The 27,423-nt window shown below is 24.4% G+C and overlaps 2 protein-coding genes across 3 annotated transcripts; one reads left to right on the forward strand and one right to left on the reverse strand.

Moving 5' to 3' along the window:
- Positions 1-878: 878 nt before the first annotated feature.
- LOC123264977 (poly [ADP-ribose] polymerase-like) lies at positions 879-27,199 on the reverse strand. The gene is made up of 5 exons (XM_044728533.1): positions 27,100-27,199; positions 5,544-5,773; positions 4,679-4,820; positions 3,701-4,617; positions 879-2,661 (listed from the first exon to the last, which is right to left on the reverse strand). Exons 2-5 carry the CDS (start codon positions 5,670-5,672, stop codon positions 1,051-1,053), a joined length of 2,799 nt encoding a protein of 932 aa, XP_044584468.1. The 5' UTR covers positions 5,673-5,773; positions 27,100-27,199; the 3' UTR covers positions 879-1,050.
- Positions 8,256-26,454, forward strand: LOC123264982 (protein FAM117B-like). 2 transcript variants are annotated; one of them, XM_044728543.1, is made up of 10 exons: positions 8,256-8,390; positions 10,440-10,811; positions 10,938-11,220; positions 11,887-12,029; positions 12,827-12,990; positions 13,068-13,197; positions 16,220-16,300; positions 16,504-16,639; positions 18,665-18,887; positions 26,272-26,454. In XM_044728543.1, exons 2-9 carry the CDS (start codon positions 10,568-10,570, stop codon positions 18,849-18,851), a joined length of 1,368 nt encoding a protein of 455 aa, XP_044584478.1. In that variant the 5' UTR covers positions 8,256-8,390; positions 10,440-10,567; the 3' UTR covers positions 18,852-18,887; positions 26,272-26,454. The 2 variants fall into 2 exon arrangements, with proteins under 2 accessions (XP_044584478.1, XP_044584479.1); XM_044728544.1 differs by lacking the exon at positions 16,220-16,300.
- Positions 27,200-27,423: the final 224 nt, after the last annotated feature.

A 27,423-nucleotide genomic window follows, 5' to 3' on the forward strand; every position in this document is an offset into this window, starting at 1 on the left:
TTATTTTTCTTGGCCTTAATAACAATAAATTTGTAATTTTTTTAATTCATTACTAGCAACCTTGCAGTCACTATGTGACTGCTGTAACTTGTGAACTATAAATAAATACAATTTTGCTTTATTAAATAATGGCTTTTGTTAAATTGCACTATACTTTTTTAACTATTGACGTTTTTAAAGATATAAGCTCATCCCGATGTTATTCTCATCAAGAGATTTCATTTGAGTACCCACATGCTTTTTTGATATATTTTTCATATATTTATATATATAATATATATAAATATATAAAATATATGAAAAATTGATGTGGGTACTCAAATGAAAGGTCTCAATGAGTATAACATAAGGATGAGCTTATGTCTTTAAAAATGTCAACAGTTCACAAGAAACCAGGTCAATTCTTAATTATTGACATTTTTTAAGATATAAGCTCATTTCGATGTTACACTCATCGAGAGCTTTCATTTGAGTACCCACATGTATTTTTGATATATTTTTCATATATACATATATATAATATATATAAATATATAAAATATATGAAAAATTGATGTGGGTACTCAAATAAAAGGTCTCGATGAGTGTAATGTAGGGGTGAGCTCATATCTTTAAAAATGTCAATAGTTCACAAGATATTTGTTTATTTGTACTATACTTTCTTAACGATTGACGTTTTTAAAAAAATAAGCTCATCTCCATGTTACACTCATTAAGAGCTTTTATTTGAGTACTTACATGCATTTTTTATATATTTTTCATATATCCATATATGTAATATATATAAATATATAAAATATATGAAAAATTGATGTGGGTACTCAAATGAAAGATCTCGATGAGTGTAACATCAAAATGAGCTCATTTCTTTAAAAACCTCAATAGTTCACAAGATACGTTATTTCTTAATTATCCATAAATACTTAATATTTCTCAATCATGCTTATTAAATACTTATTATAAATTGACTGTTGATGAAGATAATACTTTTCCATATTAAATAATAAATACCAGCAATAGTAATCTAGTATCACAAAAAACAATCAATTGTCACCTAACTAACTGACCATCATACCTAACCCGCACAATATATCTAATCCTAATCTGATCAACATTATAAACAACAAATTCATTGTAATAAAGCTTAAAACCAGAAGTATTATCGCAAACAGGCTTACCATACGGCACGATGACACCATCCTGGCAAACATGAACATCCAGAGGATCAGGATAAGTGGAACCCTTGCCCCAAACGGAGTCCTTTCCCTCCGGAAGCTGGGTAATAAACTCAGCGTAAATCTTCTCATACATTTCCCCAAGAGCGACTTCGCAGAGTAGGAGCAGGCCAGTAGGATTGTTGTAAGACAATCGGCAGTAGTTGGCTGATTTAGTGACAGTTTCAGCAAAATAAACGCCCTTACCAAACATGTACCCGCTTGAAGGAGCCTCTGGAGGCGCTATGCGCAGTCCTTGTGACAAAATCCCAGCAAAATTAGTTGAAAGCGAGCCATGCCACAATAGTCTTCTGTTTTTAAAATTTGAGTACCGCTTAAACGAATTATCTTCACAAGATCGTTTTATTTTAAAGATATCTTCAATTTTTAACCGATAATTGTGAGTATTTCCGTGCGTGTTATTTAAATAAGTTTGTATAACCGCGTAGATTTCATTATTAGCATCCAATTGTGCAATGTCGACTCCAAGCTTCAGGAGATGATCATTCACCACTGAGTTCTTGGACATTTCATAGGCAATTGCTATTTGCTTCAACGAGTCAGTCATGTCCCACATGCTCCGAATCTTCTCCAGAGTGTCCAGAATCGGCGGACTGGTCAGTCCAAATGATTGAGGAATTAACGCATAAAATCTGTTGGATCCTTCAATTATTCTCTGACGATCTGAGTTTTTTATAAATGTCTGCAACTCTCCCAAGATTATAAAAGCCTTGTCCATGATTTTACTCTCCAACATCCCCAAAGGCATCTTGGTCGTGTCAATTTTGCACTCTCTCAAAACCTCAGACATTTTTTCCACGTTGAAAATCAACATCAGAAGCCGAGTTACGGGATTTTTTTCACTTCCAATGCTAAACTGCACCTCCACTGGTTTGTCAGTCACTGTTTCAATTGGATACATTTTTCCTGGCTTCTTAACGAAGTTAACGAAATTATTTCTGGCCTTCCAAGAGTTTCCGGTTTTCGACCAGTAGAGTTGCTTAAATAAATTACGGCACTCTTGTAAGTTTAACTGTTCCAAGTTAGACCCGCCGATATTGGTACCAATTCTGCCCCAACTTTGCACTAAATATCCCTTTGGGTCATTTCTAGACGGAGATTTTAACACCTGGATCTTGAGATAGTTGTTCACATTAGCTCCTATTTCAATGTTGGCTAGAGTAATTGAAAACTTCTCGCTGTTATATTCGTCTACGGTGAAATTCTCTAAGTGTTTTTTCGTATCCGGAGACATGTTGTCCTCCAAGTCTTCAAATTTTACGGATTTAGAGATTGTGGTGGCTAATCGCTTACTCGGAGAACCTCCCCAAGAGGAAAAATTTTTATCGACTATCAAGGAAACTGGTGTGTCGATAAAGTTTTTGGCTTCTTTTATAAAATCTACTGAGACTACTTGGATATTATATTCCTTAGCCATTTTCATTACCTGCAGAATTGTAAACAGTAAGTAATTATTTTTTTTTTTTTTTACGGGGAATAAGAAAATTTTGGTTATGATTTTTTAATATTTATGACATTGTACATATTTAAAGGACTTTTTAAAAATAATTTTTTAATTAAAAACTTTCTTAAAATTTATAATTGAAAATTTAATTTTTTCAAGGATTAAAAAAATTATTTGTAGATTATAAGTACTTGGTCAAAGAAAATAATTTTTGAATTATTTGTTTTAAGAATCTTTTTAATAAATTGATTTATTAAAAATTTTGAGTCTTACTAGCAGGCAGTCACTACGTGACTGCCGTGACTTGTGGACTATAAATAAATGAAACTTAGCTTTATCAAATAATGCCTTTTGTTAAATTGCACTGTACTTTTTTAACTATTGAAGTTTTCAAAGATATAAGCTCATCCCGATGTTACACTAATCGAGAGCTTTCATTTGAGTACCCACATGCATTTTTTATATATTTTTCATATATACATATATATAAAATATATAAATATATGAAAAATTGATGTGGGTACTTAAATGAAAGGTCTCGATGAGTGTAATATCGGGGTGAGCTTATATTTTTAAAAATGTCAATAATTAAGAAATGAGGTTGTATCTTGTCACCTAATGATGTTATTGAAGATATAAGCTCATCTTGATGTTACACTAATCAAGACCTTTCATTTGAGTACCCACATGCATTTTTTATATATTTTTTATGTATACATATATATAATATGTATATAAATATATGAAAAATTGATGTGGGTACTCAAATGAAAGCTCTTGATGAGTGTAACATCGGGATGAGCTTATATCTTTAAAAATGTCAATAGTTCACAAGATAATTTATCATAATAAATGAACTATTTTAGAAAAGGAAATGAAACATTCAAAAGACACCAATTCAAGTCTCCTTTCCAATGATCCTAATTATTATTTTCAAGACTCATTTCATCATATGACTACACCAAAGGTAAAATTTTCTTTATTTTTTATTCAGTATATAGATTAATAAAAATTAAATTACCTCAGAGTTTTTCTTAAAATGTGATTTATCAGCGATGACAGCTGCCAAATTTTCATGAATCTCATCAACAACAAGCCCGCCTAATTTCGTGATATCTTCCACCAAATGTTCTAAATTTTTTAAATTTTCGTCGATCACAAAATGCATTCCACGCAGTGGACGTTTGCATTTTATATCAAAACCATCAGCATTGACAATATCAGAAGGCGCTGATACTTTTATAAGTCTCCGTTGAACACAAGGCTTGAAAGTTTTCAAGAACTCATACTTCTTTTTTATATTATCGGGAACTACAAATTTGGATCTTGAAGGATCTAAAAAAACGGCACTGCATTTGCACCACTCACTGAACTGACCAGTGCATTGATAGCCCAGGCCGGACTTGAAGTTCAACAGTCCCGAGCATTCAGGGCAAGGATCCAGAGCTCCGAAGACCAGTCTGTCGGCTAGAATATTTTTCAATTCAGTTACGTCCTTCTCATCAGTAATGAACTGATTGTTAAGCGTTAGAAGGTCTATTATATCCATACGCTTCAACGGCTGCAAACTATTTATTACAGCAAATAATTTATCGTTTTGATCAGCCATTTCTGATGAATGAAGATTCCCGGTTTTCATATTTATTGGTCTTGCCAGAGTTTGCTGGTCTTTGGGCTTCAAAGAGTTGTAACCAGAAATTTCACTGGTATTTGCGAACAGGTTGAACTCTGGCAAATAGCAAAAACACTCCCAGTGAAAAGAATGATAGATTTTTTCGTGTTTCAAACTTTTGGAACTTAGAGAAACTTTTACGCTATTTTTTTCGATTCTTTTTTCACAACTTAAACATTTTCCGTGATTCGATGTTGAATATTCGAGGCTAAATTCTTTTTTTCTATAAATTACTGAATTAGTTACTGAATTTTCATCTTGTTTAGCTGAAAAATATCCACGGTAAGGACTATGCTGATAAATTTATTTATTTCATAAATATCTTACCGATAAATTCCTGCAGAAACTTCTGATCTTCCCATTTCAGATTTTCAAAATTGTCAAAATCTCCAACTTGTGGATTTTCGACTGTCTTGAAGAAACATTCTGGGTGAAAAAGTTGTGACTGTCCATCACCAGGACACGCATCCTATAAAAACAGATCATTTTCAATGAATATTGTTAACTGACATCTGAAAAATTTTAGAATTTTTTTTATTGAAAAAATTATTACAAAAAAAAATTAAAAAACACTTTCAAAAAGATATTTCTAAAAAATTGCACTTATAGTTTTTCAAGTTTTTTAAATGTGACAATTTTTTTTTTAATTGTTTAATTGAAATTTTTTCAATAAAAAAATTTAGATTTTTTTTTTATTAAAAAAATTATTAAAAAAATAATGTCACTTGTAAAAAACTTGAAAAACTGTAAGTGCAATTTTTGAAAATTATTTTTTTGTTCTAATTTAATTAATGAAAAAAAAAATAAAAAATTAAAAACGTAGGCTAACTTTAGTATAATTCATTTTCAAACTATTAAAATTAAAATTATTTAAAAAAAAAATTAAGTTATAATAATTACTTATGTTAAAAATTAATGACATTGAAGTTCGCTGTCACTTTTATTTTTTTTTTTATGTTTATTAATTTTATTTGATAAATAAATAAATAAATAAATCTTTTCTGAAAAATTAGTTTTTTCTACGTTTTAGAAAATTACATTTATAATTTCTACATGTCAATTTTTTTTGCTATAATTTATTTGTTGAAAAAATTAAAAAAATTATTAAATATCTACTAAATTAATGGTCATTAAAAATTAAATTATTTAAAAAGCCGGTTTTTATTTAACCTAAAAAAGAAACACAAATTACCTTTGAAACTATCGAGATTCTCAACGAATCTTTAAGAATACATTTCTTACAATGGGAATAGTGGCACATTTTTTCACGTCTTTTCAAAGTAGCCGAGGGATAATCAACTCTGTACGGTAAATCACTCATTTTTTACTGGTAATAAATTAAATGTTATCGGTTGACAAGAAGAATATATAACAAAAATAACAAATTTAGAAATATAAGACACGTATTTAATTATAGCAGATCTGTAACACAAAATATTCTCAATTAGTTGATAAATGGCAATTTGATAATCATTATAAAATAAAAATTATTATTATAAAACAAAAGAAACATTAATTTTTATTTTTTACCTAAGCAAAATCTCGAGGTAAATCTTTCAACATGTACTTTCGCGCCTTTTGCGGCGGCTATGAGAACTAAAAATTAAAAGCCCTCTGGTGGAAGATTTTGAACTAAACATTTAAAATTTTTGGCTGACAAGCAAACTTTTGTCTAAAAAAATTGAAAATACATTAAAAAAATATTTTTAATTATATTTATTACTCAATTTTAATAGATTAAACAATAATTTATCAAATTTTTTGAATTTTTCATCGACATCACCAAAAAATTTGAAAAAAAGTGTAAGCAAAAATTAATAAATAAAATAATAGTGAAGTTAGCTGACAACTGTCAATTTTTTTAATTTTTTCATTAAATCTCAATAAAAAAAAAAGCATTTAAAAATTTTCAATATTTTTTTTATGAAAATTAATTTAGCATATATTTAATAATTTTATAGCAAATAAATAATGGCAAAAAAAATTATAAAGAAAAGTTGACATGTAGAAATTTTAAAAAATAAAAAATGCAATTTTTTTTAAATAATTTTTTGGAACAAATTTTTTTGATAAATAAAATTAAAATATTGTTCAATGATTGCTAACTAAAATGTCATTTTTTTTTTTCAATTTTACAAGTTTAATTCTTTGATTAAATTCTTTCAATAATGAAATCGCTCTATAATAATAATAAAAAAATTTTTATAATACTAAAGTGCGTTAGCCGACATTTTTTATTTTCTGATTTTTTTTCAATAATTAAATTAGAACAAAAAAATATTTTTAAAAAATTGCATTTGTAATTTTTTAATATTTCTGCATGTCAATATTTTTTTTTATTTATTATCAATTTTACAAGTTTAATTCTTTAATTAAATTTTTTTAATCATTAAATCGCTCTAAAATAATAAAAAAAAAATTTTATAATACTAAATAAGTTAGCCGACATTTTTAATTTTTTTTCAATAATTAAGTTAGAACAAAGAAATATTTAAAAAAAATTGCATTTGTAATTTTTTAATATTTCTACATGTCAATATTTTTTTTTTGTTATAATTTATTTGTTAAAAAAAATTCTAAAAATTATTAAATATCTGCTAAATTAATTATCATAAAATTTTTTTAAAAATTGTCGTCAGTGTCATTCCAAAAAAATTTTTCATCTCACCAAAAACATTGTAAAATTAAAATTACCTGTCACTTTACAATTTTTTAATTTTATTTAACAAAAAAATTTGTTAAAAAAAATTATTATAATAATAAAGTTAGCCGACATTTTTAATTTTTTGATTCTGCTTCATTTATTAAATTAGAACTAAAAAATATTTTTTTAAAATTGCACTTACAGTTTTTCAAATTTTCTACATATCAAATTTTTTTTTTAATGTTTGTAATAATTTTTTTCAGTAAAAAAAATTATAAAAATTTTTAATTGCATTTTTAATTTTTTAAAATTTCTGTCAATTTTTTTTTGCCATAATTTATTTGTTATAAAATTCTTAAAATTATTGAATATATGCTAAATTAAATGATATTAAAGTTAGCTGTCACTTAACCATTTTTTACTTTTATTTAACAAAAAAATTCGTTCCAAAAACTTATTTTTAAAAAATTGCATTTTTAATTTTTAAAATTTCTAAATGTCAATTTTTTTCTTATTTTTTTATGCAGTAATTTATTTATTAGAAAAATTCTTAAATATCTGCAAAATTAATTTTCATTAAATTAATTTATGATACTAAAGTTAGCCGACGTTTTTAATGCTTTGATTTTTTTTTAATAATTAAATTAGAACAAAAAAATATTTTTAAAAAATTGCACTTACAGTTTTTAAAGTTTTTTACAGGTGAAAATTTTTTTTTAATTTTTTCGTAATCAATTTTTCAATAATAAAAAATTCTAAAAATTTTGAAATGTCGGCTAACTTAATTTTCGTAAAAACATTATCAAGCAGCAAAAAAGTGAAACCCCAAAAAAGTAACTACTAAATCACCATAAAAACTAAAAAGCACCACATATTTAAAGGTTTGGTGCGCAAAATCGTCTCGACAAAGCGCGGAGATGAAGACAGCTTGTAAAGCAAGACACCGTGTGCTCTGAAACTAGCACCAAAGCAAGACAACGAGCTCTTACACTCTCGTACGTTGAGAGTACGGTGGTAGTGAATGGAACGCGGCCCCAGCGTAGTACGACGCTCTTTGGAGGCTCGCCGAGCACCAATGGCCGTCCTGTCTCGGGTCACGTGACGTGCGTGTTGAAGCAGCAGCAAGAATACTGCTTACTGCAAGTGACAAGACCAAGACCAAGCTCCAAGCTAGCGTACTAGCACTGGCGTCGGGTCTACGAGTCGTTAAATCACCAGTGATCCCAGTATTCCCAGTCCCGATGGCTGCCTCCAAGTAAAACATCCTCTCGTCTCAGGTTCCTGGCTCCTGGAGCTTTATTTAACTCCCGGCTACCCTCCAGCCTCGAGTACATACCGAGTAATGTGTGCTGTGCTGTGTTTACGGTGATCGTATACGGTAATTAATTTATGAGAGTGAGTACTCCGCTAAAATATTTCATAACTCCGTTTAATTATTTTATTTTGTGGATCTGAAGGACCGTTTTAGTGATGTGAAGCCTTTTAAATAATATTTCTATCTATATACAGGTATATGTACATATATATCTACATAAAAGTCCAGCGTATATATATATATATCTATATATATATATATATAGATATATAGATATATAGATATATTGTGGTGAACGTGATTGTGTGCCGTGTGTTGGCTTCTCCTCCTTCATATTCAGCATTCTCCTCTGCTCTCCACCACCGCTCGCCTTCACCTTGTCCTGCTGCGTGTGTTGGTCCCACTCGCGGGACCCGCTCCAACTCCAACTAGTTTTTTATTTTACATTTATTTTTATTTATTCTTTTATATGAAAATTAATAAAAATAAAGTTAGCCGACATTTCAAAATTTTTAAGAAATTTTTTATTAAAAAATTTCAATTAAACAAAAAAAAAAAAAAATTGTCACATGTAAAAAACTTTAAAAACTATAAGTGCATTTTTTTAGAAATTTTTTTTTTAGTTGTAATTTAATTAATAAAAAAAAATCAAAAATTTTTAGACGTCTGCTAACTTCAGTTTCATCAAAATATAAAAATTAAGTTAGCCGACACTCAACAATTCTTGAATTTTTTTATTAATTAAAAATTAGAACTAAAAAACAATTTTTAAAAAATTCCACATATAATTTTTAAAATTTTCTACATGGGATAATTTTTGTTTTAATTATTTTTCAATAAAATAAATTATATAAATTTTTAAATGGTTAATTTAATTTTCATATGAAAATTAAGTGTCAACATTTAAAAATTAAAAAATTTTTTTTTTATTGAAAAAATTATTTTAAAAAAGTGTCACTTGCAAAAGACTAAAAACTGCAAGTGCAATTTTTTAAAAGTATTTTTTTGTTCTCAATTTAATTATTAAAAAAAACAAAAAATTAAAATTGTTGGCTAACTTTAGTATTATTGAAAAATGAAAATAAAGTTAGCCGACTTTTAAAAATTTTTATGATTTTTTTTATTAAAAAATTATTACAAAAAAATTAAAAAAAAATTTTTTCATTTTTAAAAAACTTGAAAAACTATAAGTGCAATTTTTTAAAAATATTTTTTAGTTATAATTTAATAATTAAGCAAAATAAAAAAATCAAAAATGTCGGCTAATTTTATTATTATAAATGAAGTTAATCGACATTTCAAAATTTTTAGAAATTTTTTATTGAAAAAATTTCAATTAAACAAAAAAAAATTGTCACATGTAAAAAACTTTAAAAAATATAAATGCAATTTTTTAGAAATTTCTTTTTTAGTTGTAATTTAATTAATAAAAACAAATCAAAATTATTTACACGTCTTCTCACTTCAGTGTCATTTTTATGATACTAAAGTTAGCCGACGTTTTTAATTATTTGATTTTTTTTTAATAATTCAATTAAAACAATTAAATATTTTTAAAAAATTTCACTGCCAGTTTTTCAAGTTTTTTACAAGTGACATTTTTTTTACATAATTTTTTCAATAAAAAAAAAATCTTAAAATTTTTAGCAACTTTTTATTGAAAAAATTTCAATTAAAAAATTAAAAAAAAAATTCACATGTAAAAAACTTGAAAAACTATAAGTGCAATTTTTTATAAATATCTTTTTAATTAATAAAATTTTTACACGTCTGCTAATTTCAGTGTCATTTTTATGAATCATAATAAAATTAGCCAATATATTTAATTTTTTTATTTTGCTTAATTTATTAAATTATAACTAAAAAATTGCCTTATAGTTTTTGAAGTTTTTAACAAATGAAAAAATTTTTTTTTATTTCTTGCAATAATTCTTTAACAAAAAAAATTCTAAAAATTTTTAAATATCTTAAAAAATTGTTTTTTAAAATTTCTACATGTCAATTTTTTTTTCTAATTTTTTTTGCCATAATTTATTTGTTAAAAAATTTTTTTTAATTTTTAAATATCTGGTAAATTAATTTTCATGTTATTTTTTTATACTTTTCGGTACACAATATTAAATTGGCAGTTTGGTTAGTGTAAGAACGATTATCAATTAAAGTTGGATGCAAACTTAAATTTCTATCTATTATTATCCAACAAAAACAATAAATAAAAATATATGTGGTGTAATAATAATTACAATTGTGAATAATAATGTCGGGATCACAACGAATGCGTAAATCGTCGCCATGCTCGACAACAAAGCAAGGCCCGATGCGAGCAACCTTGCCGGTAAGCTCGTTGTTGAGGCAAAGCCGACAAGGAAGCAATCTCAAGAAGAGCAACAGCAACAGTCCAACAGTATCACCGACTAATTCAAATGCTTGGCGGTCTAGGATCTCTCCTGAGACTTCGGCGTCTTCTGGACAACGGAGTCCTGGCTCTCTGTCATACAAAGGTTTTAATTTAATTATTTTTTAATTAATTTATTTAGTCAAAATTGGAGGCCGAATAATTGTCTGTTGGCTCGGTTTCCAATTCCTTGATCTAGATTTATCGCTAATAGTTATTTGTAACCTTGCAGCTAAGTCAAAGACACTCAGCGGACGCTGCAGCGATGGATTGAGCGGCAACCAAAATATTAGAAGGACAGCATCCCTTGACACTATTTACTTGAAGGGACAGTGGCCTCGCGACTACTCTTACATACCCCCCGCGCTACTGGTTGTTGATAAATCCACCCAGACTGAAGAGTGGTATCAGCAAAATGAGCCCAGGAAACTTCACACGAGACATCAGGAGAAGGAGGCTTCTGAGGAGAAGATTCCTATGGATAAGGTACCCATGGAGAAGTTCATTCGTCACAGGTGAGGAATCTGTTTTTTTTTAGGAGTTAAATTAATGAAAATAAAATTAGCAGATGAAAATAAAGTTAGCCGACATTTCAAAATTTTTAGAAATTTTTTAGTGAAAAAATTTCAATTAAAAAATTAAAAAAATTACACATGTAAAAAACTTGAAAAACTATAAGTGCATTTTTTTAGACATTTTTTTTTAGTTGTAATTTAATTAATAAAAAAAAAAATCAAAAATTTTTAGACGTTTGCTAACTGCAGTGTCATAATTAGCAGACAGCTAATTTTCAAAAATTTTTTTATCAATAAAATTATTTTAAAAAAATTAAAAGAAAAAATTGCACGTGTAAAAAATTTTAAAAACTATACGTGCAATTTTTTAAAAATATTTTTTTATAGATAATTCAATTAATAAAAAAAAAATGAAAATTTTTCGCTGTTTAGCAGACAGCTAACAATTTTCAAACTTTTTTTTATTTAAAAAAAATTAAAAGAAAAAATTGCTCATGTAAAAAATTTGAAAAACTATACGTGCAATTTTTTTTAAATATTTTTTTATAGCTAATTTAATTAGTAAAAAAAAAATGAAAATTTTTCGCTGTCGGGTAATTTTAGTTTCATGTTAAATTATGATGGTAAATCTTCAGAGTGATTATTGGTTTTGTTTTGGGGGTACAGATTGCAGAGGACGAATAAAGAAAGCAGTAGCAGCAGAGAAAGAACTGCTGCTTTTGGGTTAATTATGCCGGGAGGTCCTCCACCGGCACTTCCTGGTGATCATACGGTTATGCTGGGGAGTATTGGTTCACAGACCTCAATTCGTAAGTTTTATTTTTTTTTTATAATTTTTTCTGTCTTAAAATTATTTTTCTTAAAAATTATTCATTAAATTTTATTAAAATTATTTTTTTTTAATTAATTAGAAATAATTGTTGTTTTAAAATTGATTAAAAATTATTTATAATTAATTAAAAAATTTTTTTCAATGTAATTTACACTTTTTATAAATTTTTAATAGAAAAAAATAAAAAATTGTATTAAAATTATTTTTCTTAAAAATTATGAAATAAATTTTATTAAAATTATTTTTTTGACAAATTATGGATTAAATTTTGTTTAAATTATTTTTCTTTTAAAATTAATTAAAGAATTATCTTTAATTTTTGTTTCAAAATTAATTAAAAATTTTTTCTTATAGCTATAATATTTTCTTAAAATTCTTATTTTAAAATTAATGAAAAAAATTTTTTAAAATTAATTTTTGCTTCAAAATTAATTAAAAATTATTTTTCTTACAAATTCTAAATTAAATTTTTTTTTTAGATGAAATTAAAAATATTTTTCTTAAAAATTATGAATTAAATTTTGTTAAAATTATTTTTCCTTTGAAATTAATTAAAGAACTATCTTTAATTTTTGTTTCGAAATTAATTAATAATTTTTGTTAATAATTAACATTTTTTTAAAATTTTTATTTTAAAATTAATAAAACATTTTTTTTTTAATAATTTTTGCTTTAAAATTAATTAAAAAATTTTTTTAGTATAATTTACCTTTTTTACAAATTTTTAATAAAAAAAAAAAAAAATAGCATTTAATAAAAAATGTTTTGATATAGAAAACCAATTCAGCCTGAGTACAAAAGCAAGCCCAATGAACATACCAATGAAACCAATGAGGCCGCCGATGCGTTCCTCTATAGAAGGTTTAAACCAAGAAATCGAAGGACTGGTATTAAAATCAACATCCAACACTAATGAAGAGCATTCTGTCGAAGATAAGGTAGTTAATAGTAATTAAAACAATTTATCTGACTAATTGGACAAAATAATTAAATGATAAACTTGTTAATTTAACAGTACGCGAGATACCGGGAACAAATAACTCCAGAAGGTCACCGAGCACCTCTGGCAGATCTCCTAAGACAAACCAGGAGTGTAAACACGCAGACGCCGGCAACAGACCTTCCCTCCAGTTCGTATTCTTCAGGTAATTGTCACCTCTCATACTCATATACTATTCTCCGGGCGTTAGACACATAATAATACGATACCCCTCTCTCTCCTTCACTATTACTCTTTATATCTCCTCTGTCTATACTACCCCAAAGCAACATTTACGTATTTCATACACGATCGATCCAAAACACTCACTACCGTTACGTAAATTATCCTCGCTGTTTATATTAATGTCACACGTGTCATGGGACATCTCAGACGTTTAATAATCTCATAATCTTCATATCTTCTCTACCTCCTTCCACAACACTCTTTATCTCTATTTTACTAAAAAAGATTTTATTTATTAAATGTCATTAACCATAGTGACCTCACTCTTTAAATTTTTAAATAAAATTTTTTTATTTGGGGTCATTAGTTTAATTCTACTCTAAAAATTACTAACTAAATTTTTGCCAAAATTCAAAAATTGATAATTTAAATATATCAAAATTAAGTGAGCCGACATCTAAAAATTTTTAGAATTTTTTTTATTGAAGAAAAAGAAAAAAACAAATTTCATTTGTTAAAAACTGTACACTAAAAAAATCAAGATGACACTGGATATCATCCTAGATTATACTCAGTGATATCTGTGCACTGATAGAAGGATTTATTAACTATTAACTATTAATAATTTAATTTATTTGAAGACAATTATTTAATTTATTAAATGTTAATAAATATTTTTTAACATTCAATAAACATTTGTTTGGGAGAAAAGTACATTTATTAATAGTTAAGTATTTATTAATGGTTAACAAATATTTATTAACAGTTAATAAATATTTTATTGAGTAAATTTGTTTCGCTTGCAAAGTCATATAATATAAATATTGCTTTTAATTAAAAATTTTTTAATTAGAAAAAAAAAATTTATTTAAAATAAAAGCCCTAATTATTGACAGGGGTCTAAATATTGACACTCTGAATTATTTTTAAATATGTTTAATCATCTGTAATAAGAATAACTATCAAATAAATTTTTATTAAATTATAATTAATTAAAAAATTGAAAAAAATTACTGTCAATTCAAAATATTAAATAGTAATTATTAAAAAAAAAATAAAGTTACCACCAGTTCATCAAACCAGCTTACGAACGTTTATTTTCTTAACAACTTTGATTAGAGAAGCATTTTTTTAAATGACGAGTTTAAATTAATTTCTTCATCTAATAATATCATCTTTTTTTTTTTTAATTAACAATATATGAAAAATTTATAAAATTGAATAATCGAAATTAATTGTCTGCTTTATAATATTTAAATAATGGGTGTCAATAACTAGTTGACAATTTTTAAGTTGAATCTCATATTGACAGCCAGTCGACAGCGCTATCACGCTTTTTTTTTTACTTTAATCTAAAAAATTAACTATAAGTTTGAACTCTTCTGATTAAATAAATTATTTTTAAATAAATTTTTATATTTTTAAAAGTAATTAATTATTTATGGAAATTATTATTAATAAATTTTAATAAAATTGATTACTTATTAGAGTAAAAGCCCCAATTATTGACAGGGGTCTAAATATTGACACCCTAGATTATTTTTAAATATATTTAATCATCTGTAATAAGAATAACTATCATATAAATTTTTATTAAAGTCCAATTAATTAAAAAATTGAAAAAAATTACTGTCAATTCAAAATATTAAATAGTAATTATTAAAAAAAAAATAAAGTTACCACCAGTTCATCAAACCAGCTTACGAACGTTTATTTTCTTAACAACTTTGATTAGAGAAGCATTTTTTTTAAATGCCGAGTTTAAATTCATTTCTTCATCTAATAATATCATCTTTTTTTTTTTTTAATTAACAATATATGAAAAATTTATAAAATTGAATAATCGAAATTAATTGTATGCTTTATAATATTTAAATAATGGGTGTCAATAACTAGTTGATAATTTTTAAGTTGAACCTCATATTGACAGCCAGTCGACAGCGCTATCACGCTTTTTTTTGACTTTAATCTGAAAAATTAACTGTAAGAGTTTGAACTCTTCTGATTAAATAAATTATTTTTAAATAAATTTTTATATTTTTAAAAGTAATTAATCACTAATGGAAATTATTATTAGTAAACTTTAATAAAATTGATTACTTAATAATAAGTTTGGATAAATAAGAATAAGCAGATGATTGTAAGCATGCTTAGTATAGGTGTCAATAATTGGGGTGAAGGTATGTCAGTAATTAGATCAATCAGTTTTTGAACCTGCCAATAATTGGTGTATCCGGATAATCTATTTAATTATTTAAAATTAATTAGTAAATATCAGTGATTATGATTTAAAAAAAAGAAGTTAATTAGTAAAAACATTACTTGAGACATTCCCACAAACAAAATTCAACGATATTGATATTTGATTGACTAAAAAAAATCAAATCATAACTTTGTCTCTAATAGCGTTAATAATTGGGGCTTTTACCTTATTACAAAAAAAGAAATTTCATTTTTAATAAACTTAAAAAACTGAAAGTGCATTTTTTAAAAAATATTTTTTTCTTCTAATTTTTCCAATAAGAAAAAAATCAAAAAATTAAAAACGTCGGCTAACTTTATTATTATTTTTAATTTTAGATCTCACGGCCAAAATATTGGTCCTATAAAAAATTTTTCAAACAAAAATTCTTTAAAATTAAATTTTATAAAAAAAATATCATAATTTTTTTATACGACTAATATTTTACAGTAATTTAAAAATAAAGATTTGTAATTAATTATTCAAATTTTAACTCATAAAAATCTTTATTTTTTAATTACAGCTTTCTTATTGTTCCTAAAAATAAAATTACATTTTTTTTTACAAAATTAAATATTGAACTTTTATTTAGAAAAATTTTTTTATACCACAAATATTTTCGCCATAATTTAAAAAATTTAACAATAATAATTATTATTATTAATTAAATGCAAAAATTAATAATTGTACATGCATGTCTCGCGATTATAAAATAACTAACTAATAAACGGATGATGCGACTTGTATTGCAAACATACAGGCCCTCCATCTAGGAATTCCGAGTCACCATTGATACCAGGTCTTATGGATACTTCTCGTCCACCTAGTGATCTTCCTCAAGGTTCGCTCGATCCTCCAATTCATCACTTTTCTTTGCATGATTTTTTTTTGTAAAAACTTAATTTCACAGATTGCATGTCTAAAATTACAGATATGTTTAATTAATTAAATTTAATTTAGTTATAAAAATTTGGATGTATTTGCGTAGTTTTTTTCTTTATTGTCTTCTGATTACAGTGTTACTAATTAATTTTTTTTTATCAGGTGGGAGTCGCGGATCAACTCCGGAACAAGAGAGAGAAGGACGTTTAGGTACGTCACCACACATCAATAGGTTCCTTGCACGAGAACCTCCTGATGGTTGCGAAAAAGTTAATATGAAATTCACCGAGGATGTTAGGTGTGTATAAAATAAATATAAATATTTACATAATTTATTTTTAAATTTTATTTAATAATAATAATAATACTAGTGATGATAATAACAACAATAACAATGTAAATTTTTCAATTCATTATTATTATCTATATTATTAAGAGAATAAGCAAAATTTATTACAGTCTATTTATTTTGATAAGCATTTAGACTGCATTTGAAAATATCTCTAGATACATAATTAAGAAATGAACTTGTATCTTGTGAACTATTGATATTTTTAAAGATATAAGCTCATCCTGATGTCACACTTATCAAGAGCTTTAATTTGAGTACCCACATCAATTTTTCATATATTTTATATATTTATATACTTCACAAATACCATATATATAAAATATATGAAAAATGCCATGTGTGTACTTAAATGAAAGGTCTCGATGAGTGTAACATCGAAATGAGTTTATATCTTAAAAAATGTCAATGATTAAAAATTACATTGTATCTTGTGAACTATTGACATTTATAAAGATATAAGCTCATCCTGATGTCACATTCATCGAGACCTTTCATTTGAGTACCCACATCAATTTTTCATATATTTTATATATTTGTATATTTCACAAATACCATATATATAAAATATATGAAAAATGCCATGTGGGTACTTAAATGAAAGGTCTCAATGAGTGTAACATCGAAATGAGTTTATATGTTAAAAATGTCAATGATTAAGAAATTACATTGTATCTCGTGAACTATTGATATTTTTAAAGATATAAGCTCATCCCGATGTTGCACTCATCGAGACCTTTCATTTGAGTACCCACATCAATTTTTCATATATTTTATATATTTATATATATTATATTCATGAATATATGAAAAAATATCAAAATGTATGTAAGTACTCAAATGAAAGCTCTTGATGAGTGTAACATCAGAATGAGCTTATATCTTTAAAATATATATTATATTAATTATTTAACATAAATTAATAGTTATTTAATAATTGAGTAGAATATTTAAAAAATTATTTTAATTAAATTTTTGAAAAATGTATTCAAAATAATTTATTTAAATGACTATGATAAAATGAGTTTTTATGGTTAAATTTGGTATCGTTACTAAATACATAATTAAGAAATGAACTTGTATCTTGTGAACTATTGATATTTTTAAAGATATAAGCTCATCCTGATGTCACACTTATCAAGAGCTTTAATTTGAGTACCCACATCAATTTTTCATATATTTTATATATTTATATATATTATATATATGAATATATAAAAAATATATCAAAAATGCATGTGGGTACTCAAATGAAAGCTCTTGATGAGTGTAACGTCAGGATGAGCTTATATATTTAAAAACATCATAAGTTGACAAAATACAATATAATTTCTTAATTATTGACATTTTTAAAGATATAAGCTCATCCCGATGTTACACTCATCAAGACCTTTCATTTAAGTACCCACATCAATTTTTCATATATTTTATGTATTTATATATATTATATACATGATATATATGAAAAATGCATGTGGGTACTCAAATGAAAGCTCTTGATGAGTGTAACATCGAGATGAGCTTATATCTTTAAAAACATCATAAGTCGACAAAATACAATATAATTTCTTAATTATTGACATTTTTAAAGATATAAGCTCATCCCGATGTTATACTCATCAAGACCTTTCATTTGAGCCCCCACATCAATTTTCCATATATTTTATATATTTATATATATTATATATATGAATATATGAAAAATATATGAAAAATGCATGTGGGTACTCAAATGAAAGCTCTTGATGAGTGTAACATCAAGATGAGCTTATATCTTTAAAAACGTCAATATTTAAGAAATTACAGTGCAATTCAATAAAAATCATTATTTAATAAAGCAAAATTTTATTTATTTATATTTTTCAAGTCGCTAGTTATTATTATTATTAAAGATTAAAATTTTATAAAAATAATAATAATAATTTAACTTTGGTTATTATGATTGATAATAATAATAAAAAACTTAATATTTAGACGACCGATGATTGATATCAGCAAGTTAGATTACTGCCCGAAGCCGTGCGTTAATTTTCAATTGAAACCAAGTTTGACGTCAGCTTTCCTGCCACTTCAGCAGCCGGCGAATTCAACATTGGTTACAAGCACCGTGTCACCATCATCGCACACGACGTCGGCAACACCACCACCTCCAAATCCATAGTCCCAACCCGTACCTAGCAGCCTTATCTGCGTCAACGTGAGTGGTTCATATTATTTTATTATTTTATTCTACACGGTCAACTTACGGCGGATCATTAATTATTAAATAATCAATAATAATATTAATAATTAATAATAATAATAATAATTAATAATAAGTATAGTTACAACAATACTACTAATAATAATAATAATATTAATAATTATAAGCAACAAGATTGAGAAACCTCGTAAGGTGACTGATTTGAATAAACTCTAAGCGTGCATGACTCTTTCATTGTGAAGTTACCCAAGGAAACCCAGTGCAAAAATTCATAATGAAAATTATATATATTTAAACAAAGTAAATATAATAATAATATTAATATTAATATTAATAACAATTATAAATAAGGAATTATTAAAAAGGAGTTGATTAATTACTTATTATTAATATTATTAAATAAAATAAGTAATAAAATGATCGATTGAATTTTAATGATGAGTGATTAAGGAAACAATAAAAATTTCGATAGTTTTTTACAATGGTACTTGGCTTGCAAAATTCGCCCAGCGGAACAAAGAAATTTCCGACTCTATCCGAAGATTACCGAAGAAGATTTTTTGAGGTTATGCTTGGAACAAAGTGCATTTAAGGCAATAAATACAATGATTATAATTTCATAAGTAAGGTAAAAGCTACAATTATTGACGGTATTAGAGACGAAATTATGATTTGATTTTTTTTAAGCAATAAAATATCAATATCGTTGAATTTTGTTGTGGTAATGTCTCAAGTAATGTTTTTACTAATCAAATTTTTTAAAATTATAATCACGGATATTTACTAATTAATTTTGAATTCATAAATCGATTATCCGGATACACCAATTATTGGCAGGTTAAAAAACTGATTGATCTAATTATTGACATACCTTCACCCCAATTATTGACACCTGTACTAAGCATGCCTAGAATCATCTGCTTATTCTTATTTATTCAAACTTATTATTAAGTAATCAATTTTATTAAAGTTTATTAATAATAATTTCCATAAATGATTAATTACTTTTAAAAATATAAAAATTTATTTAAAAATAATTTATTTAATCAGAAGAGTTCAAACTCTTACAGTTAATTTTTTAGATTAAAAAAAAGGCGTCATAGCGCTGTCGATTGGCTGTCAATATGAGATACAACTTAAAAATTATCAACTAGTTATTGACACCCATTATTTAAATATTATAAAGCATACAATTAATTTCGATTGTTCAATTTTATAAATTTTTCATATATTGTTAATTAAAAAAAAAAAAAAGATGATATTATTAGATGAAGAAATGAAATTAAACTCGGCATTTAAAAAAAATGCTTTTCTAATCAAAGTTGTTAAGAAAATAAACGTTCGTAAGCTGGTTTGATGAACTGGTGGTAACTTTATTTTTTTTTTAATAATTACTATTTAATATTTTGAATTGACAGTAATTTTTTCAATTCTTTAATTAATTGGAATTTAATAAAAATTTATTTGATAGTTATTCTTATTACAGATGATTAAATATACTTAAAAATAATTTAGGGTGTAAATATTTAGACCCCTAACAATAATTAGGGCTTTTACTCTAATAAGTAATCAATTTTATTAAAATTTATTAATAATAATTTCCATAAATAATTAATTACTTTTAAAAATATAAAAATTTATTTAAAAATAGTTTATTTAATCAGAAGAGTTCAAACTCTTACAGTTAATTTTTCAGATTAAAGTAAAAAAAAAGGGTGATAGCGCTGTCGACTGGCTGTCAATATGAGATTCAACTTAAAAATTGTCAACTAATTATTGACACCCATTATTTAAATATTATAAAGCATACAATTAATTTCGATTGTTCAATTTTATAAATTTTTCATATATTGTTAATTAAAAAAAAAAAAAGATGATATCATTAGATGAAGAAATGAATTTCAACTCGGCATTTAAAAAAAAAGCTTTTTTAATCATAGTTGTTAAGAAAATAAATATTCGTAAGCTGGTTTGATCAACTGGTGGTAATTTTATTTTTTTTTTTAATAATTAATATTTAATATTTTGAACTGACAGTAATTTTTTTCAATTTTTTAATTAATTATAATTTAATAAAAATTTATTTGATAGTTATTCTTATTACAGATGATTAAATATACTTAAAAATAATTTAGGGTGTCAATATTTAAACCCCTGTCAATAATTGGGGCTTTTACCTTAAATAAATTATTTTCTTTGATTTTTTTTAATTAAAAAATTTTTTATACAAGAAAAACAGCTCGGGAGAGATCGAAAGCGTTCGGCTGGGGAGTTTTGTAAGCCTAATAAAAACATTATCAAGCAAACGGTGGATTCGATTGTCACGTGATGCGAAATTTGAAAAATTGAAGGCAAGCTTTTATTTAAAAAGTACTGAATGGAAGAGTCCTGTTGAATATTAAATACAATAAATGCTAAAAAATATAATAAATAAAACAAAGTTTGTGGTACGAGGAATAATAATTTGTGATAATTGAAAACAACGTTTAGGAATAAACATTGTGTTCTTCAGGAAAAAAAGACTAATGACTAATGATTATTAAAAAACTAATAAATAACAAATAAATCGTGTATTCTAAATTTAGCGCAGACTTGTGCTGAACAACTTTAGTTTTGTATACAAGGATTAAATTATTTAAGTATTAACATTTGAACGTTGGATTAAAATAATAATAATAATAATAATAATAATAATAATAATAATAATAATGGTAAAGTAAGCTGAGTGTACCAAGGTGTGCATAGATAAATAATTATTTATGAACAGATAATTGATAAAACTCTTTTTACAAAGCCTTCGATCACTTAAAATATTTAAAATTAACTTGACACTTGAATCAATCACTGGCAGTTTTTGTTATTAAGTTTTGTATTACTATTTTTTATCAATATATTTTATAAGTTTATTTGTTAGCGTTTAGCGTTTGTGTATCCCTATGGTTACATTAACATTGTTAAATTGATTATTAAAAATAATCTTGAGATTTTGTTTGTTTTGTTGGAGGTAATGTAAAATTAACTAAAAGGGTCCAATGACAAAATTATTTATTTAAATAATTATTTTTAGACCATTGGGCTACCGTGGCTACCTGATTTTTTTTTATTTTAAAAATTTTATTAAATTCAAAATAATAATTAATGGTGTCGAATTTTTGAGATTAAGGCGGAAATATTGGGCGTATAAAAAAAATTAAAAATTTAATTTTGTAAAAAAAATGTCTTATAATTTTTTCTTAGGACCAATAAAGCCGTAATTTTAAAATAAAGGTTTTTATGAGCTACAATTTAAATTAGGCGCGCAGTAGCCCTATCGGATCCGGCCCTTGCTTACCAAAGCATTGGACCGGGTTCGAGCCCGGCGTACACCAATGAATATTTTCAATATTTAAGTGTATTATTCTGCTCAGCCAAAAAAATAAAACGAGTTCCAATCTCAAAAGTTTACCCCCTACCGTAGTCGCTCATGACCTTAGTAGTTTATGCGACTTTAAACAAATTAAAAAAAAAAAAATTTAAATTATTTATTATAAATATTTATTTTTAAATAACGGAAAAAATATTAAGATAAAAGCCCCAATTATTCACACTAAGAGACAAAGTTATGAATTGATTTTTTTTAAGCAATAAAATACCAATGTCGTTGAATTTTGTTTGTGGTAATGTCACAAGTAATGTTTTTATTAATCAAATTTTTTAAAATGATAATCACTGATATTTACTAATTAATTTTAAATAATTAAATAGATTATCCGGATACACCAATTATTGGCAGGTTCAAAAACTGATTGATCTAATTATTGACATACCTTCACCCCAATTATTCACACCTATACTAGGCATGCATAGAATCATCTGCTTATTCTTATTTATCCAAACTTATTATTAAGTAATCAATTTTATTAAAGTTTATTAATAATAATTTCTATAAATAATTAATTACTTTTAAAAATATAAAAATTCATTTAAAAATAATTTATTTACTCAGAAGAGTTTAAACTCTTACAGTTAATTTTTTCGATTAAAGTCAAAAAAAGGTGTGATAGTGCTGTTGAATGGCTGTCAATATGAGATTCAACTTAAAAATTATCAACTAGTTATTGACACCCATTATTTAAATATTATAAAGCAGACAATTAATTTCGATTATTCAATTTTATAAATTTTTTATATATTGTTAATTAAAAAAAAAAAAAAAGATGATATTATTAGATGAAGAAATGAATTTAAACTCGGCATTTGAAAAAATGCTTTTCTAATCAAAGTTGTTAAGAAAATAAACGTTCGTAAGCTGATTTGATGAACTGGTGGTAACTTCATTTTTTTTTAATTATTATTTATTATTTTTGAACTGTAATTTTTCAATTTTTTAATTAATTATAATTTAATAAAAATTTATTTGATAGTGATTCTTATTACAGATGATTAAATAAATTTAAAAATAATTTAGGGTGTCAATATTTAAAACCCTGTCAATAATTGGGTCTTTTACTCTATTAAGTAATCAATTTTATTAAAGTTTATTAATAATAATTTCCATAAATAATTAATTACTTTTAAAAATATAAAAATTCATTTAAAAATAATTTATTTACTCAGAAGAGTTCAAACTCTTACAGTTAATTTTTTAGATTAAAGTAAAAAAAAGGCGTGATATCGCTGTTGAATGGCTGTCAATATCAGATTCAACTTAAAAATTATCAACTAGTTATTGACACCCATTATTTAAATATTATAAAGCAGACAATTAATTTCGATTATTCAATTTTATAAATTTTTTATATATTGTTAATTAAAAAAAAAAAATATGATATTATTAGATGAAGAAATGAATTTAAACTCGGCATTTGAAAAAATGCTTTTCTAATCAAAGTTGTTAAGAAAATAAACGTTCGTAAGCTGATTTGATGAACTGGTGGTAACTTTATTTTTTTTTAATAATTAATATTTAATATTTTGAACTGACAGTAATTTTTTTCAATTTTTTAATTAATTATAATTTAATAAAAATTTATTTGATAGTGATTCTTATTACAGATGATTAAATAAATTTAAAAATAATTTAGGGTGTCAATATTTAAAACCCTGTCAATAATTGGGTCTTTTACTCTATTAAGTAATCAATTTTATTAAAGTTTATTAATAATAATTTCCATAAATAATTAATTACTTTAAAAAATATAAAAATTCATTTAAAAATAATTTATCTAATCAAAAGAGTTCAAACTCTTACAGTTCATTTTTAGATTAAAGTAAAAAAGGCGTGATAGCGCTGTTGAATGGCTGTCAATATGAGATCCAACTTAAGAATTATCAACTAGTTATTGACACCCATTATTTAAATATTATAAAGCAGACAATTAATTTCGATTATTCAATTTTATAAATTTTTTATATATTGTTAATTAAAAAAAAAAAATATGATATTATTAGATGAAGAAATGAATTTCAACTTGGCATTTAAAAAATGCTTTTCTAATCAAAGTTGTTAAGAAAATAAACGTTCATAAGCTGGTTTTATCAACTGGTGGTATTAGTTTTTTTTTAACAATTAATATTTATTATTTTGAACTAATTTTTTTCAATTTTTTAATTAATTATAATTAAATAAAAATTTATTTGATAGTGATTCTTATTACAGATGATTAAATAAATTTAAAAATAATTTAGGGTGTCAATATTTAAAACCCTGTCAATAATTGGGTCTTTTACTCTATTAAGTAATCAATTTTATTAAAGTTTATTAATAATAATTTCCATAAATAATTAATTACTTTTAAAAATATAAAAATTTATTTAAAAATAATTTATCTAATCAAAAGAGTTCAAACTCTTACAGTTCATTTTTAGATTAAAGTAAAAAAGGTGTGATAGTGCTGTTGAATGGCTGTCAATATGAGATTCAACTTAAAAATTATCAACTAGTTATTGACACCCATTATTTAAATATTATAAAGCAGACAATTAATTTCGATTATTCAATTTTATAAATTTTTTATATATTGTTAATTAAAAAAAAAAAATATGATATTATTAGATGAAGAAATGAATTTTAACTCGGCATTTAAAAAAATGCTTTTCTAATCAAAGTTGTTAAGAAAATAAACGTTCGTAAGCTGGTTTGATCAACTGGTGGTATTATTTTTTTTTTAATAATTAATATTTATTATTTTGAACTAATTTTTTTCAATTTTTTAATTAATTATAATTAAATAAAAATTTATTTGATAGTGATTCTTATTACAGATGATTAAATAAATTTAAAAATAATTTAGGGTGTCAATATTTAAAACCCTGTCAATAATTGGGTCTTTTACTCTATTAAGTAATCAATTTTATTAAAGTTTATTAATAATAATTTCCATAAATAATTAATTACTTTTAAAAATATAAAAATTTATTTAAAAATAATTTATCTAATCAAAAGAGTTTAAACTCTTACAGTTAATTTTTTCGATTAAAGTCAAAAAAAGGTGTGATAGTGCTGTTGAATGGCTGTCAATATGAGATTCAACTTAAAAATTATCAACTAGTTATTGACACCCATTATTTAAATATTATAAAGCAGACAATTAATTTCGATTATTCAATTTTATAAATTTTTTATATATTGTTAATTAAAAAAAAAAAATATGATATTATTAGATGAAGAAATGAATTTCAACTTGGCATTTAAAAAAATGCTTTTTTAATCAAAGTTGTTAAGAAAATAAATATTCGTAAGCTGGTTTGATCAACTGGTGGTAATTTTATTTTTTTTTTTAATAATTAATATTTAATATTTTGAACTGACAGTAATTTTTTTCAATTTTTTAATTAATTAGAATTTAATTAAAAATTTATTTGATAGTGATTCTTATTACAGATGATTAAATAAATTTAAAAATAATTTAGGGTGTCAATATTTAGACTTCTGTCAATAATTGGGGCTTTTACCTTGTACAAAAAAATGATAAGAAATTTTTTTTGCAAAATTTAATTTGGACCAATTTTTTCGCCGTGAGATCTAAAATTTAAACCATTAATTTTTTTATTTAATTGTTTAATGTCATTATTGTCAATTACTTGTGGACACATGCAATGACAGGTCGACGGATCCCGGATTTATTTTTTTTAATCCCAGAACAAATACATAATATTTATTATTTTTTATTATTTAATTTTGGTAATTATTAAGTTAAATATTAATTATAAAAAAAAAAGATTAACATTGTTTAAATAAGTAATTAAGTTATTAAATTTGTATGTAGTAGCAAAGTGATAAGATTTCTGTAATCTAATCTTGTAATTTTATTTTCTTATTTTTTTTTTTACTAATTTTTACTAATAATATTAATTTTATAAAAAAGAAAAACTGTTAATAAAATTTTTTTTTTATTAGATTCAATTAACCACCGGTAGGATTCGAACCCTGCTCGCCTGCAATTCAATCTTGAGATTTTTTCACTCGGCTACAGCTAATTAATTTGAGTAAAAAGTGCAAATCCGTACTTTTATTTTCGGTAATAAAAATAATCATGAACTTAATATTTACCAAAAATTTTATTAATCAATTAATTGTTTTGTAAAAAAAAAACATCCGCGAATAACGTTTAAAAAAAAAAACTACCTCGTTGTCTGCCTTGCCTGCGAGTAAATATTTGGTCTTAATTAATTTTATTTATTTAAAACGTTATTCGCGTGGATTTTAAAGTATGTAAAAAATAATCTGTTATTTGGATGACTCCAAAAATGAATTTTTTTCAATCGGTGTTACAATTGTTAAAAAATCTAACAAGTTCCGGGTCGGTACATTCTTACATATCTAATACTTATAAAGTAAAGATAATAAATAAATAAATCTGAGCAGGTTTCAGACAAATGGCAAGCGAGTATGTCAATTAAAGTAATATTATTTAATCCTAAGACTCACTAGGTCACTTTGTAAAAAAACGTTTTTTTATTTGGATATATATTTCTACTGTATAACAGTATTACAGTAATTTGGATCTGAAGTGGCTTCATTTATTTTTTTATTTATTATTAGACCTGTCGTTGTTGTGTAAAACGATAGACTGGCCGAAGCTTGTCTAATTTTTTATTTAAATGTCACTTTTATTTTTCACCCAAAATTATCTTTTAAAAAGTCAAAATTTAATAATAAGAAAATAATATTTTTATAGATTAAAATATTTAAATTTTCTAGATTTATTTTTTAAAAATTACTCACGCTTAAATTAAAGATGGATGCTTGCCATTGCACTGATTGTTTAAGGAAGATCCTCACTGTTAAGACACTGAAGTTTACTGATATTTTTTTTTTATTTTATATTAATTAAATTATTGAAATAAATTTCAAAAATGTATTATAAAATTTTACATATAAAAATGACACTGAAGTTAGAAGACGTGTAAAAATTTTGGATTTTTTTTATTAATTAAATTACAACTAAAAAGAAATTCCTAAAAAATTGCATTTATATTTTTTCAAGTTTTTTACATGTGACAATTTTTTTTTTTGTTTAATTAAAATTTTTTCAATAAAAAATTTCTA

This window comes from Cotesia glomerata, linkage group LG5, assembly GCF_020080835.1.
Source record: "Cotesia glomerata isolate CgM1 linkage group LG5, MPM_Cglom_v2.3, whole genome shotgun sequence".
Classification (NCBI taxonomy): Eukaryota; Metazoa; Arthropoda; class Insecta; order Hymenoptera; family Braconidae; genus Cotesia; species Cotesia glomerata.

Coding starts and splice junctions, on each gene's coding strand:
- LOC123264977 (XM_044728533.1), bottom strand. CDS start 5,672: ATGAGTGATTTACCGTACAGAGTTGATTATCCCTCGGCTACTTTGAAA. Junction 4,821..5,543: donor GAATCTCGATAGTTTCAAAG/GTAATTTGTGTT, acceptor CTGTTTTTATAG/GATGCGTGTCCTGGTGATGG. Junction 4,618..4,678: donor GTTTCTGCAGGAATTTATCG/GTAAGATATTTA, acceptor GATATTTTTCAG/CTAAACAAGATGAAAATTCA.
- LOC123264982 (XM_044728543.1), top strand. CDS start 10,568: ATGTCGGGATCACAACGAATGCGTAAATCGTCGCCATGCTCGACAACA. Junction 10,812..10,937: donor TGGCTCTCTGTCATACAAAG/GTTTTAATTTAA, acceptor GTAACCTTGCAG/CTAAGTCAAAGACACTCAGC. Junction 12,030..12,826: donor TGGTTCACAGACCTCAATTC/GTAAGTTTTATT, acceptor GTTTTGATATAG/AAAACCAATTCAGCCTGAGT.